Here is a 14,679-nt window from a genome sequence, read left to right as displayed (position 1 = left end):
GACGCCCGAAAGAAGAAAAAAGGAAATTTCTGGTGAACAGTGAGAATCCGGCTGGAAATCCGGCAAGTTCTTTGCCGGATTCTTGGTCGGATTAGCAGGGGTTTTGGAAAAAATTAGATTTCGCCACTGCCACGAATCCGGCCAGCAATCCTTGGCCGGATTGTGACATGGCACCTCAGCAGCCAGGTTTGACCGGCTGTTTTCCAACGTTCTTATCTTGCTTTTGGCTGAGATTTCCCTCATTTCTTTCCTTGGCTTGGCCGAACCTTTTGAGATGGAGAACAAGAGAGGAAAACTCCATTTTTTTTCTTTTGATTTCCTTCACCAAAACTTGAGATTTCACCGCTAGTTTTGCAATCTATTCCATACAAGTGCTTACTAAGGAGGTTTAAAGCTATTGGTGGACTTGTTTTGGAGGAGAAAGCACTAAGCTACCAATTTTCTTGAGGTTTGAAGGTATCTTGCTAAGAACATCATATCTACTTGAATTGACTGTTAATTGATGGATTAGAGATGTTATATATACTATTTTGTGGAAGGTTTCATGGATTGTAGTAGAGTTTTGATAAATTTCATAGTTATTGGTATTTTTTTTATTTTATATGGTGAATTATGGTTGGTCGTGGAATGATAGTTGGAGATAGTGTAAAATGGAGATTTTGTGTGTTAATTGTGGTTTATTATGGAAATTCCAGCTTGTGTAGAATAATTTCAGTTTTAGGGTTTTGAATTGGGGCTTGATTATGGTTGGTTTTTGGAACTATCTTTTTGGCCATCTATGAAGGGCATTGTGGGCTTAATTAGGTGTGTTGTATGACCTATGATTTGTATGTGTAATTGTGATTGAATTGAGATGTGATTGGTAATGTATTGTAGGATGGAAAATAAGGAAATTACGGGGAAGTGCTGTCCAATCTTTGAGAGCATTTGATTGCTTTGAATGAGTGGACTCTTGGTAGAAATGAAAGGCTTGGACTTGAACAAGGTAATGTCTGTGATAGATGGATCAAGAGCTATGGTTGGTGAGTGATTCCATAACTATTTGTAAAGTTACTTTTTCGAACTATTTCTTGCATTGCATACTCGATTGAATATCATGAGTGCTTGCATGTGTATCATGAAATGATTTGGCTCCAATGAGTTCTTGGGAAGTATTGTGCTCAGAACAAACATCTCCACCACTGTTTATTTGGAGCACAAATGGCTCTCTTTTACTGTTTGATTGTTAATTGATCAATTTGAGCATCGGATGTTTAAGTACAATGATTTCACTGGCTCACAAGAGCAATAAACGTACATTTGATTACTGATTCATGACATCATTGAAATGAACTATTGTGAAACTGGTTGGATTACTGATTTTAATGGTCACTCGCTGAGTTTCTTGCTCCCCCCAAAATATTTTTCCCCTCCACAGGGCTCGAGGCAGAAGAAAGTGCTTGTAGTCTTTATTGGTGTGACTAGATGAATTATCTCCTGTACAATTTGAATTTGGACTCCTCTTGTGTAACAGTTGGGATTGTATGAATGTTTGGAATTGAAACGAGTGTATGTTTACGTTCCACGCTTGTGATATGTAAATTCATGGAGGCATTGATGTATTATTTGAGATGTACCTTGTAAGATTTGAGTACTGTAGATGTACCTTGTGTGTTTTCGATTCACTTGTGGTATATAATTCATGGAGCTTTTGAAAATGTAATATTTGAGATATGCATTGTATATATTTGAGGACTGTAGTGAGTCCCGGCGAGAGTTGGGCAGGCGGTCCGCCGAACCCTTCGGTTCGCTTTAGGGGAAGGTGGGGCCGTCACAGGTGGTATCAGAGCTGTTTCGCGTGGTCTCTGCGCGAAGTGAGCTTGGGCCAAGTGGTGATAGGGTCCCAATTATATGAATGTGCATAAAGGATGCAGTGCTCTTCTTGAGCGAAAGTGATGAATGTCATCTAGGATTTGTCCAATAGGATTATGGCTAGGGTTTTGATAGATTATGGTGGTGGCCGGAATTGTTGAGAAAAATTTTGGTTTTGCATCCTTCTTCTAGTCTTCTTGTTTGATTCAGGTTTGCACCACCCGATTTGTAAATGTTGAGATTTGGAAAACTTGAACTGCCTGAGACCGACTAAGCTGAACTCACATGAGACTTGAACCTGTTTAGGCGAGTGTGCTCTTACGTACACTTAATGGACCTGACTTGACTGAATATATGGTATCTCATTTACGCATGAGCAAGTAGCTTGATTCGTATATGACCTGTAAGTGGACTTGAATTCTGTGACTGTTTGAGAATGTGAATTGCTGGGCATAGGCTTGGCGAGTGAGTTCTTATTCATATTCGTGCTCCATGAATTTGAAGTAATTGACCCTGCTTTTGAACTTGTGTGTTTTATGTGTGGTTGTAGACCGGCTACTACTCCTCTGAAGCGGTTGAACTGAACCACTCTGGTGGGGCATTGCCTGTTGTGTTATCAAGCACCACCATTCTTCTGGTGAGGCTTGCCTATTGTGTTGTCCAGTACCACCAGGGATGAACTTCTTGAACTGAGCCTCTCTGGTGGGGCATTGCCTGTTGTGTTATCAAGCACCGCCATGCTTCTGGCATTGTCCAGCACCACCAAGGGCAAATTCCTGAACTGAGACTCAGAGACAAATTTCTGAACTGAGACCCTTTGGTGAAGTATAGCTGTATGCTAATTTGTTGTGTTGTCCAGCACCACCAGGGGAAAAATCTCCGATTTGAGGCTAAGCCATGTCCTGAATTTTCCAAACATCTGGGACTTTAATTCCAGCTCAGGGCTGGTTGGTTGAATCGAGCCCTTGTACATGTTTTATTTTGTTACTTGTTTAGCTATCTATTGGCTCATTGTTAGGTGATAAATGGGATTGGAGTTATTTTTAGTATTTGACCGACTTTCGAGGACTATTTTAATCTGATTAATACGAGTTGGAATGTCGAGGATGACATTCTTTCAATGGGGAGAGTTCGTGACGCCCGAAAGAAAAAGAAATGAAATTTTTGGTGAACAGTGAGAATCCGGCTGGAAATCCGGCCAGTTCTTGGCCGAATTGGCAGGGGTTTTGGAAAAATTAGATTTCGCCTCTGCCAGCAATCCTTGGCCGGATTGTGACATGGCACCTCAGCTGCCAGGTTTGACCGGCTGTTTTCCAACGTTCTTATCTTGCTTTTGGCTGAGATTTCCCTCATTTCTTTCCTTGGCTTGGCCGAACCTTTTGAGTGGAAGAACAAGAGTGGAAAACTCCTTTTTTTTTTTGATTTTCTTCACCAAAACTTGAAATTTCACCTCTAGTTTTGCAATCTATTCCACACAAGTGCTCACTAAGGAGGTTTAAAGCTATTGGTGTAGTTGTTTTGGAGGAGGAAGCACTATGCTACCAATTTTCTTGAGATTTGAAGGTATCTTGCTAAGAATGTCTTATCTACTTCAATTGATTGTTAAATGGTGGATTAGAGATGTTATATATACTATTTTGTGGAAGGTTTCATGGATTGTAGTAGAGTTTTGATAAATTTCATACTTATCGGTGTTTTTTTTTTTTATATGGTGAATTATGGGTGGTCATGGAATGATAGTTGGAGATAGTGTAAAATGGAGCTTTTGTGTGTTAATTGTGGTTTATTGTGGAAATTCAAGCTTGTGTAGATTAATTTCAGTTTTAGGGTTTTGAATTGGGGCTTGATTATGGTTGGTTTTTGGAACTCTCTTTTTGGCCATCTATGAAGGGCATTGTGGGCTTAATTAGGAGTGTTATATGACCTATGATTTGTATGTGTAATTGTGATTGAATTGAGATGTGATTGGTAATGTATTGTAGGATGGAAAATAAGGAAATTACGGGGAAGTGCTGTCCAATCTTTGAGAGCATTTGATTGCTTTGAATGAGTGGACTCTTGGTAGAAATGAAAGGCTTGGACTTGAACAAGGTAATGTCTGTGATAGATGGATCAAGAGCTATGGTTGGTGAGTGATTCCATAACTATTTGTAAAGTTACTTTTTCGAACTATTTCTTGCATTGCATACTCGATTGAATATCATGAGTGCTTGCATGTGTATCATGAAATGATTTGGCTCCAATGAGTTCTTGGGAAGTATTGTGCTCAGAACAAACATCTCCACCACTGTTTATTTGGAGCACAAATGGCTCTCTTTTACTGTTTGATTGTTAATTGATCAATTTAAGCATCGGATGTTTAAGTACAATGATTTCACTGGCTCACAAGAGCAATAAACGTACATTTGATTACTGATTCATGACATCATTGAAATGAACTATTGTGAAACTGGTTGGATTACTGATTTTAATGGTCACTCGCTGAGTTTCTTGCTCACCCCAAAATATTTTTCCCCTCCACAGGGCTCGAGGCAGAAGAAAGTGCTTGTAGTCTTTATTGGTGTGACTAGATGAATTATCTCCTGTACTGTTTGAATTTGGACTCCTCTTGTGTAACAGTTGGGATTGTATGAATGTTTGGAATTGAAACGAGTGTATGTGTACGTTCCACGCTTGTGATATGTAAATTCATGGAGGCATTGATGTATTATTTGAGATGTACCTTGTAAGATTTGAGTACTGTAGATGTACCTTGTGTGTTTTCGATTCACTTGTGGTATATAATTCATGGAGCTTTTGAAAATGTAATATTTGAGATATGCATTGTATATATTTGAGGACTGTAGTGAGTCCCGGCGAGAGTTGGGCAGGCGGTCCGCCGAACCCTTCGGTTCGCTTTAGGGGAATGTGGGGCCGTCACAGGTGGTATCAGAGCTGTTTCACGTGGTCTCTGCGCGAAGTGAGCTTGGGCCAAGTGGTGATAAGGTCCCAATTATATGAATGTGCATAAAGGATGCAGTGCTCTTCTTGAGCGAAAGTGATGAATGTCATCTAGGATTTGTCCAATAGGATTTTGGCTAGGGTTTTGATAGATTATGGTGGTGGCCGGAATTGTTGAGAAAAATTTTGGTTTTGCATCCTTCTTCTAGTCTTCTTGTTTGATTCAGATTTGCACCACCCGATTTGTAAATGTTGAGATTTGGAAAACTTGAACTGCCTGAGACCGACTAAGCTGAACTCACATGAGACTTGAACCTGTTTAGGCGAGTGTGCTCTTACGTACACTTAATGGACCTGACTTGACTGAATATATGGTATCTCATTTACGCATGAGCAAGTAGCTTGATTCGTATATGACCTGTAAGTGGACTTGAATTCTGTGACTGTTTGAGAATGTGAATTGCTGGGCATAGGCTAGGCGAGTGAGTTCTTATTCATACTCGTGCTCCATGAATTTGAAGTAATTGACCCTGCTTTTGAACTTGTGTGTTTTATGTGTGGTTGTAGACCGGCTACTACTCCTCTGAAGCGGTTGAACTGAACCACTCTGGTGGGGCATTGCCTGTTGTGTTATCAAGCACCACCATTCTTCTGGTGAGGCTTGCCTATTGTGTTGTCCAGTACCACCAGGGATGAACTTCTTGAACTGAGCCTCTCTGGTGGGGCATTGCCTGTTGTGTTATCAAGCACCGCCATGCTTCTGGCATTGTCCAGCACCACCAAGGGCAAATTCCTGAACTGAGACTCAGAGACAAATTTCTGAACTGAGACCCTTTGGTGAAGTATAGCTGTATGCTAATTTGTTGTGTTGTCCAGCACCACCAGGGGAAAAATCTCCGATTTGAGGCTAAGCCATGTCCTGAATTTTCCAAACATCTGGGACTTTAATTCCAGCTCAGGGCTGGTTGGTTGAATCGAGCCCTTGTACATGTTTTATTTTGTTACTTGTTTAGCTATCTATTGGCTCATTGTTAGGTGATAAATGGGATTGGAGTTATTTTTAGTATTTGACCGACTTTCGAGGACTATTTTAATCTGATTAATACGAGTTGGAATGTCGAGGATGACATTCTTTCAATGGGGAGAGTTCGTGACGCCCGAAAGAAAAAGAAATGAAATTTTTGGTGAACAGTGAGAATCCGGCTGGAAATCCGGCCAGTTCTTGGCCGAATTGGCAGGGGTTTTGGAAAAATTAGATTTCGCCTCTGCCAGCAATCCTTGGCCGGATTGTGACATGGCACCTCAGCTGCCAGGTTTGACCGGCTGTTTTCCAACGTTCTTATCTTGCTTTTGGCTGAGATTTCCCTCATTTCTTTCCTTGGCTTGGCCGAACCTTTTGAGTGGAAGAACAAGAGTGGAAAACTCCTTTTTTTTTTTGATTTCCTTCACCAAAACTTGAAATTTCACCTCTAGTTTTGCAATCTATTCCACACAAGTGCTCACTAAGGAGGTTTAAAGCTATTGGTGTAGTTGTTTTGGAGGAGGAAGCACTATGCTACCAATTTTCTTGAGATTTGAAGGTATCTTGCTAAGAATTTCTTATCTACTTCAATTGATTGTTAAATGGTGGATTAGAGATGTTATATATACTATTTTGTGGAAGGTTTCATGGATTGTAGTAGAGTTTTGATAAATTTCATAGTTATCGGTGTTTTTTTTTTATATGGTGAATTATGGGTGGTCATGGAATGATAGTTGGAGATAGTGTAAAATAGAGCTTTTGTGTGTTAATTGTGGTTTATTGTGGAAATTCCAGCTTGTGTAGATTAATTTCAGTTTTAGGGTTTTGAATTGGGGCTTGATTATGGTTGGTTTTTGGAACTCTCTTTTTGGCCATCTATGAAGGGCATTTTGGGCTTAATTAGGAGTGTTATATGACCTATGATTTGTATGTGTAATTGTGATTGAATTGAGATGTGATTGGTAATGTATTGTAGGATGGAAAATAAGGAAATTACGGGGAAGTGCTGTCCAATCTTTGAGAGCATTTGATTGCTTTGAATGAGTGGACTCTTGGTAGAAATGAAAGGCTTGGACTTGAACAAGGTAATGTCTGTGATAGATGGATCAAGAGCTGTGGTTGGTGAGTGATTCCATAACTATTTGTAAAGTTACTTTTTCGAACTATTTCTTGCATTGCATACTCGATTGAATATCATGAGTGCTTGCATGTGTATCATGAAATGGTTTGGCTCCAATGAGTTCTTGGGAAGTATTGTGCTCAGAACAAACATCTCCACCACTGTTTATTTGGAGCACAAATGGCTCTCTTTTACTGTTTGATTGTTAATTGATCAATTTGAGCATCGGATGTTTAAGTACAATGATTTCACTGGCTCACAAGAGCAATAAACGTACATTTGATTACTGATTCATGACATCATTGAAATGAACTATTGTGAAACTGGTTGGATTACTGATTTTAATGGTCACTCGCTGAGTTTCTTGCTCACCCCAAAATATTTTTCCCCTCCACAGGGCTCGAGGCAGAAGAAAGTGCTTGTAGTCTTTTTGGTTTAACTAGATGAATTATCTCCTGTACAGTTTGAATTTGGACTCCTCTTGTGTAACAATTGGGATTGTATGAATGTTTGGAATTGAAACGAGTGTATGTGTACGTTCCACGCTTGTGATATGTAAATTCATGGAGGCATTGATGTATTATTTGAGATGTACCTTGTAAGATTTGAGTGTTGTAGATGTACCGTGTAAGTTTTCGATTCACTTGTGGTATATAACTCTTGGAGTTTTGAAGATGTAATATTTGAGATGTGCATTGTATTATATTTGAGGACTGTAGTGAGTCCCGGCGAGAGTTGGGCAGGCGGTCCGCCGAACCCTTCGGTTCGCCTTAAGGGGAGGTGGGGCCGTCACACTGTCGAATTAGCTTCGCAAGAGCGAACTGTATCCTTATGTATGAAAGCGTGGATTGGCTCATTGATTTGTTACTTGAAATGTTAATGCTTACTCTTGTGAACTTTTACTTCCTTTACTTTAAGATTTTGAATTATATAGAACTGCCAATTTGCTACTTGGTTTGCATGTCGTCTTAGAACCTCACTGGGCAATAACTCACCCCGTTAGTTTGTTTTCCTTACAGGGGGCAAAAACGAGGGCGTGTGAATTGGAGAAGACTGGAATTTTGTCTAGGTCTCTCGTCTTTTGTTTTAGTACTGGGTGTTTTTCTAATATTAGTGAATTAACTTGAGTTTGAACTTCTTGATCTATTAGGGATATGTATTAAAATTAAATGATGATGTATATACATGAATGTATATATTGCTTTTGCTATTGTGTTTCTTGCTATGGTAATGGATCTTATGGTGAGACCTGGCGAGAGTTGGGCTGGCGGTCCGCCAAAATCTTGGGTACGCTCTAGGAGGAGGTGGGGTCGTCACAATTCTTATATATCTAACAGTTTTCCAATGACACCCTGAGAATATTATAGAATTGTATCTATTGGAGTAATATTCGAGCAAAGCCTTGGAATCTTATACTAGCCTATCTAATTTTTCTATTTCATCTACCAACTGTTCACAGTATAAACAATTACTCATATTAATTTGTATCAGCATAATTTTCATTATCTATTGATAATCTTTCATTATTTATCCAATTTATTTCAAAATCTTTTTCATTATTTCAAAGTCATAGGAGCTCTAATACCACTGGGGGTACCAGGGCTATATATATTTGAATGTAACTATTTTTTCAATCTTCTATGGTGGAGCGGTACAGGCAGGACAAGTATCTTTATTATGTTATCTGAATTGGCAAAATCTTTTTGGTGCATTTTCGCTAGATATAATTTGTCCTTTTTCAATCATTTTGATCTTCATTTGAGGAATCTTTCAGTAGCTGGTGGAGTTGCATTTGTTGGGGCTATCATAACTGATCCCATCTCCAGAATAAGTGCAGTTTCCTTTTTTCATGACGATTTCCATTGTGGTGATGGTAGCTCTCATTCCAATGGCTTGCCTATGATGAATGTCTTTTTCTGAGAATCTCTAGAATGATTTTATATGTGTGTGTATATGTGCATATATATATATACGTGTGTATATATATAGATGCATATATGTGCGTGTGTGTGTGCATATATGTGCATATATATATACATGTGTGTACGTATATATATGTACATATATATACATACACACATACACACACGTCTATATATCTGTACATATGTATGTATGCATATGTATATGTGTAACAGCCCCACCTCCCCCTAAGGCGAACCAGAGGGTTCGGCGGACCGCCTGTCCAACTCTCGCCGGGACTACTAAGTCGACACACACGTAAACCTTACCAAACATGCAAAAGAACTTCGAGAAAATGAACTGTCGGAAACTGAATTAGTTAAACTAAACGATGCAATAGAACTTTGATACGACGCTCCAACGAAAACCAAAACGAGAATGAAAGAGCCGCGGCCACGTCACAATCCGGCCAATATTTGGCTGGATTGTCGGGAAAAAATGAAAATTTTCATTTTAGTCACTGTGAAAAATTTCATTTTAGTCACTGCCCTGAATCCGGCCGCCAATCCGGCCGAAAATCCGGCCAAATATTGGCCAGATTGTGACGTGGCTGCGGCTCTTTCGTTCTCGTTTTGGTTTTCGTTGGAGCGTCGTATCAAAGTTCTATTGCATCGTTTAGTTTAACAAATTCAGTTTCCGACAATTCATTTTCTCGAAGTTCTTTTGCATGTTTGGTAAGGTTTACGTGTGTGTCGGCTTAGTAGTCCTGGCGAGAGTTGGGCAGGCGGTCCGCTAAACCCTCTGGTTCGCCTTAAAGGGAGGTGGGGTTGTCACAATATGTGCATATATGTGTGTGTGCTTGTGTGTGTGTATCTATGTTTATATATGCATATATGTGTGTGTATATATATACAAACATATATATACACATACATACCATATATATACATATGTATGTGTGTGTGTGTATGCGCACGCGTGCATGTGTTATCAATAAACCAAACCATAGCGACCCGCTTATTTGATTCAAAAGCCATATTTAATGGCAAATAAAATCTTACAAGCTCATATAGTTATGTATACAAAAAATACATAAATGAGATAGAGTATAGAGCAGTCAAAATAGAGGAAATCTTAGATCTAATAGTTGTGAGAATTGGGACATCCTATTAATCATATATAGACATTAAATGTAGGAAGAAGATTAGATATAAAGAAAAAGAATAATAAACCACAATCAGAATGCCATTAAAGTGAAAGGCAAAATAAAACTTAGCAGTAATTGAAAATAAGCATCTAGAAATAGATCAATCAAAATAGTTGAGGAAGTTTTGGTCTAATGGTTAAGGTTGAGACCCCAGGACTTCGATATCCTAGGTTTAAATCTCTTTTCTTTCTCCCCATTTCTTAAACTCACCCTTGCCCTATTAAAAAAATTAGTGTTTTAACTTGAAAAATCTCCCAAAAAAAAAAACATGATGGGAGCAAAAAATATTCAAACTAGAGAAAAGACAACCACTCATGGCTACTTTTATAGTATTTAGTTGAGCACCTTAAGAATTACCTAATAAGTTGCTCAATTACCAACTAAAACTTGCCAACTAGATGATTAATGGGTCTAGTTGACAAAGTGATGCCATGTGAAAATTTAAATTTATTTAACCTACTTTTTCCTTTTTACAAACTTTCCTCATCATATCTATCAAAAAGATAAAAACACAAGTGGTCTAATTCCATATTGAGCCACATGATAGCACTAGAAGGGAGTTTATGGGAAAATATGTCAGATTGCTAGTAATGCCCCTCTGTCTTCTACTTCGATTGTGAATAGTTGAATATTATTTAGGGTATTTTGATCTTTAATGATGAGAATACTACTTTGCTGCTTCACTTTTAACTGGTAGTCTGAATAGTTCCTAATTATTGAGGGGTATTTTTGTTGTTCGGACAAACAATTAGTCAAGAAACCTTTCGTCTCTCTTTTCTCTCTATAACAAGGAATAGAGAAACAAATGGGAAAAGAAATAGGAGGCAGAGCCTTCTTTCTTTGGCTTTAGAATCAAGAAAAATAACCTTAATTTTCATATCTATATACAACAAATCTTAACTACTTTGTAATTGGACACATGAATTGTATAAGACTGTTTTTCTCTCTCGGCTGTGTTTTTCTCTCGGCTGCTATTTTGGGAAGGTTAGGGTTCCAGCAAATGGCTGGCCTCCAGCCGCCAGGAGGGGGGCTTGGCCGTTCCTTTGCTGCCGTGCTTCAGCAACAGCCGACGCCATCCCCTTGCAAGGTTAAGCCCGCTGCCCAGTTCAAAGGTGAACCGGCTGTCATGTTCTCGGAGGAAGACATTGCAAAGTTGGCGGCTCCCTTCCAGTTTGCTGTCGTGGGGAAGTTCTCCCATGGACGGCCGAACCTAGACGCAATTCGAAAATCTTTCACAACTATCGGTTTCACATCCAGTTTCACCGTAGGCCTTCTAAACCAGCGACATATCCTGATCCGTTTCTGTTTGGAGGAGGATTACTTGCGCTGTTGGACGAAGGGGTGGTGGAGTATTGCTGACTTCCCCATGCGTACCTTCAAGTGGACACCAGAATTTAAGGTTACCAGCGAATCCACTCATGCGCCTGTCTGGGTTGCTCTGGAACATCTGCCCATCCATTTCTTTGACAAAGTATCGCTGTTTTCAATTGTTGCTGCCATTGGCAGTCCTTTGCAAGTTGATGCCGCGACTGCTAATTTGGTTCGTCCCAGTGTTGCACGTATCTGCATCGATCTGGACATCTCCCGGGACTTGCCGAGTCGCATCTGGATTGGGACGGGCAGCAATGGGTTTTAGCAGCGGGTAGTGTATGAAAACTTGCCCGCATACTGCTCGCTTTGCAGCCGCCAGGGTCACTGCAATACAGACTGTCGACAGAGCAGGCGTGGGAATAGGGGCAGGCCAGTCGGTGGAGGGGATGCCAGGGCTATGGAGGCACAGGCTCTGGAGGGGAGGAGCGCCGCTGCTGCCCAGCCCAGGGAGGCAGTTTTGCAACCAGCGCCCTTGCCTGGCCTCTTGCTGTCCGCAGATGCTGCGCCTGTTGGGGCTGCCATGCCTGCCTTGCTTATCCAGGAGGGGGTCGTCACGGAGAACCCTTCAGACATGGGACAGAGCAGGCGTGGGAATAGGGGCAGACCAGTCGAAGGAGGGGATGCCAGGGCTATGGAGGCACGGGCTCTGGAGGGGAGGAGCGCCGCTGCTACCCAGTCCAGGGAGGCACCAGCACCCTTGCCTGGTCTCTTGCTAACCGCAGATGCTGCGTCTGTTGGGGCTGCCATGCCTGCCTTGCATATCCAGGAGGGGGTCGTTGTCACGGAGAACCCTTCAGCCTTGGGGAAAATTTGCGATGATGCACAGCTCCATTTAGGCGAGCAAGAAAAGGTTCCCTCCCAAGGCTCTCTCTCGGATGGAGAGGATCAGCCGGGAAGGATCGCACCAGACAAGGCTGCGCTGGTAGCCTCCTTCCAGCAGTTCAGTTTGGCTTTGGGGTCGCGATTACCCACGCAAGTTGCAGTTTGCGACGAGTCTGGCTTCACCATGGTGCTCCCGCAGAAGTCAAGGAAACGAAGGGTGTACAATGCTATTCCCCGGCAGATTCTTACGCGACAAGCTTCTAAAGCCATCGAGGTACCCCATCTTTCTTTTCCCAATGCATAATCTCCTCATTTGGAACATTAGAGGAGCGACGAATAAATCTTCTGTTCGTCGTCTGCGGGCTTTGCTCCGACTACATCACATTGCTGTTTTAGTTCTCTTAGAACCTATGGCAGATGCATGCAACGTCGAAACCTTGCGTGTGAAGCATTCTTTTTGATTTTGGGTTTTTTGGCGTTTCGGCTTTCATTTTCATGTGCTCTGCAATTCGGAACAATTCCTCCATGTTATGGTCGGCCACGATTCTTGGACTGACACTGTTAATGCATCATTTGTTTATGCCAAGTGTACCAGGGCCGAAAGGCGTATCTTATGGTCTGAGTTGAGCTCCCTCGCTGGGTCCATCTCCCGGCCTTGGCTGGTAGGGGGGATTTCAACGTTATCAGTACCCTGGCAGAGTATGCGGGCCGATCGACCCAGGACCTTGGGGCGATTTCTGATTTTAATGGTGCAATTTCAGCCTGCCATCTCCAGGAGCTCCCCTTCTCTGGAAGCACTTACACATGGTCAGGTGTTAGAGCCGGTGCTAGGATCTGGAAGCGGCTGGATAGGGTGCTTGTCAATCAGCACTGGCTCGATTTCTTGCCGAATACCTCTGTCCAACATCTCAATCGTGCCACCTCTGATCACTCGCCCTTGTTAGTGAGTCTGCGGCCTGCCGCGCCTAGCTTTCCGAAGTCGTTCAAATTCCAGTCGTTTTGGGTGTCAAGCCCTGGGCTCTTGCCGCTGGTGCAAAGCAATTGGGATTTAGCCACGCAGGGGTATGGTATGTACCGCTTGGCTTTCAAGCTAAAGCGGTTGAAAACCTGCTTAAGGCAATGGAGTAGAGAGCATTTCGGGGACATATTCCAAGCTGTCCGGCAGCACGAGGTTGAGGTTCAGCAAAAGGAGGTTATATACGAAGCTAACCAAACAGAAGAGACGAGGGCTGAACTTCACCGCGCACAAGGCCGTCTGCTACACAGCTTACGTATTCAAGAGGACTACTGGCGACAGAAGGCGCGCCTACGCTGGGTGACTGACGGGGATTCAAACACACGATACTTCCATGCTTTTGTTAGGGAAAAGCGGTCGAAACTTGCCATACACCGCATTCAAGATGCGGATGGGACATGGCTTGAAGGTGACGACAGAGTTGGAGAGGAGGCAGTTAGGTTCTTCCAACAGCTTCTCACAGCGGAGGAGATCAGGGATGTTGAGGATCTATTGGCCCATATACCGGAGCTTGTGTCGGCGGCTCAGAATGGGGAATTAATGAGAGAAGTCACGATGGAAGAGGTAAAAGGGGTCGTGTTTGACCTGGATAAGGATAGCACCCCGGGTGTGGATGGCTACACAGGCGTTTTTTTCCGCCATTTCTGGGACACTGTGGCGCTTGATGTTTTGGCTGCGACGAGAGACTTTCTGGCTGGGACCCCGATCCCAAAGGGTATTGCTAGTACCCTCATTGTGCTGATCCCGAAGAGGCCAAATCCAACTACGTTTGCAGATTTTCGTCCCATTAGCCTATGCACTTTCGTTAACAAGGTTTTTACGAAAGTGCTTGCTAATAGATTGCGGGCTTTTCTCCCAGGCTTTATTTCTCCCGAGCAATCTGCCTTTTGTCCAGGCCGCGATATCGCTGAAAATGTCCTCTTGGCCCAGGAAATGATTGCATCCATCAACAAGAAAACTCTGGGACACAATTACATTTTCAAATTGGACATGATGAAAGCCTTTGATAGAGTATCCTGGGAGTTTTTGCACCGGCTCCTTCAGAAGTTTGGGTTTGGGTATAGGTTCATCCTGCTCATTTTGAACAACCTCTCTTAGAGTTGGTTTTCTGTGATGGTGAATGGCAGAGCTAGGGGCTTTTTCCAGGCGACACGGGGTATCAGGCAAGGAGATCCTCTGTCCCCCCTCCTTTTCATTCTCGCCGCCGAAGCCCTTAGTAGGGGTTTGAATGCGCAAGTAGCGGATGGCAGGGTGGCCCCTTACTCATTGCCCAGAGGCTGTGCTGGGGTCACACACTTATCTTTTGCTGACGATATTGTGATTTTTGCTCGCGGGGACAGGCGGTCTGTGGACAGCCTGGTCCGATTTTTATCGCTCTATCAGTCTGGTTCGGGCCAACGAGTTAATACCCACAAGAGTTTTTTCATAGC

At 42.2% G+C, this 14,679-nt stretch overlaps 1 protein-coding gene across 1 annotated transcript; it reads left to right on the top strand.

Moving 5' to 3' along the window:
• The first annotated feature begins 11,041 nt into the window (after positions 1-11,041).
• On the top strand, positions 11,042-14,347 carry LOC113729143 (uncharacterized). Its single transcript, XM_027253469.2, has 3 exons — positions 11,042-11,670; positions 11,725-12,508; positions 13,010-14,347. Exons 1-3 carry the CDS (start codon positions 11,042-11,044, stop codon positions 14,345-14,347), a joined length of 2,751 nt encoding a protein of 916 aa, XP_027109270.2.
• The last annotated feature ends 332 nt before the right edge of the window (positions 14,348-14,679 follow it).

This window comes from Coffea arabica, chromosome 2e (assembly GCF_036785885.1).
Source record: "Coffea arabica cultivar ET-39 chromosome 2e, Coffea Arabica ET-39 HiFi, whole genome shotgun sequence".
Taxonomy (NCBI): domain Eukaryota; kingdom Viridiplantae; phylum Streptophyta; class Magnoliopsida; order Gentianales; family Rubiaceae; genus Coffea; species Coffea arabica.
The sequence above is the reverse complement of the archived record's forward strand: the minus strand, read 5'-3'. Positions and strand labels throughout refer to the sequence as shown.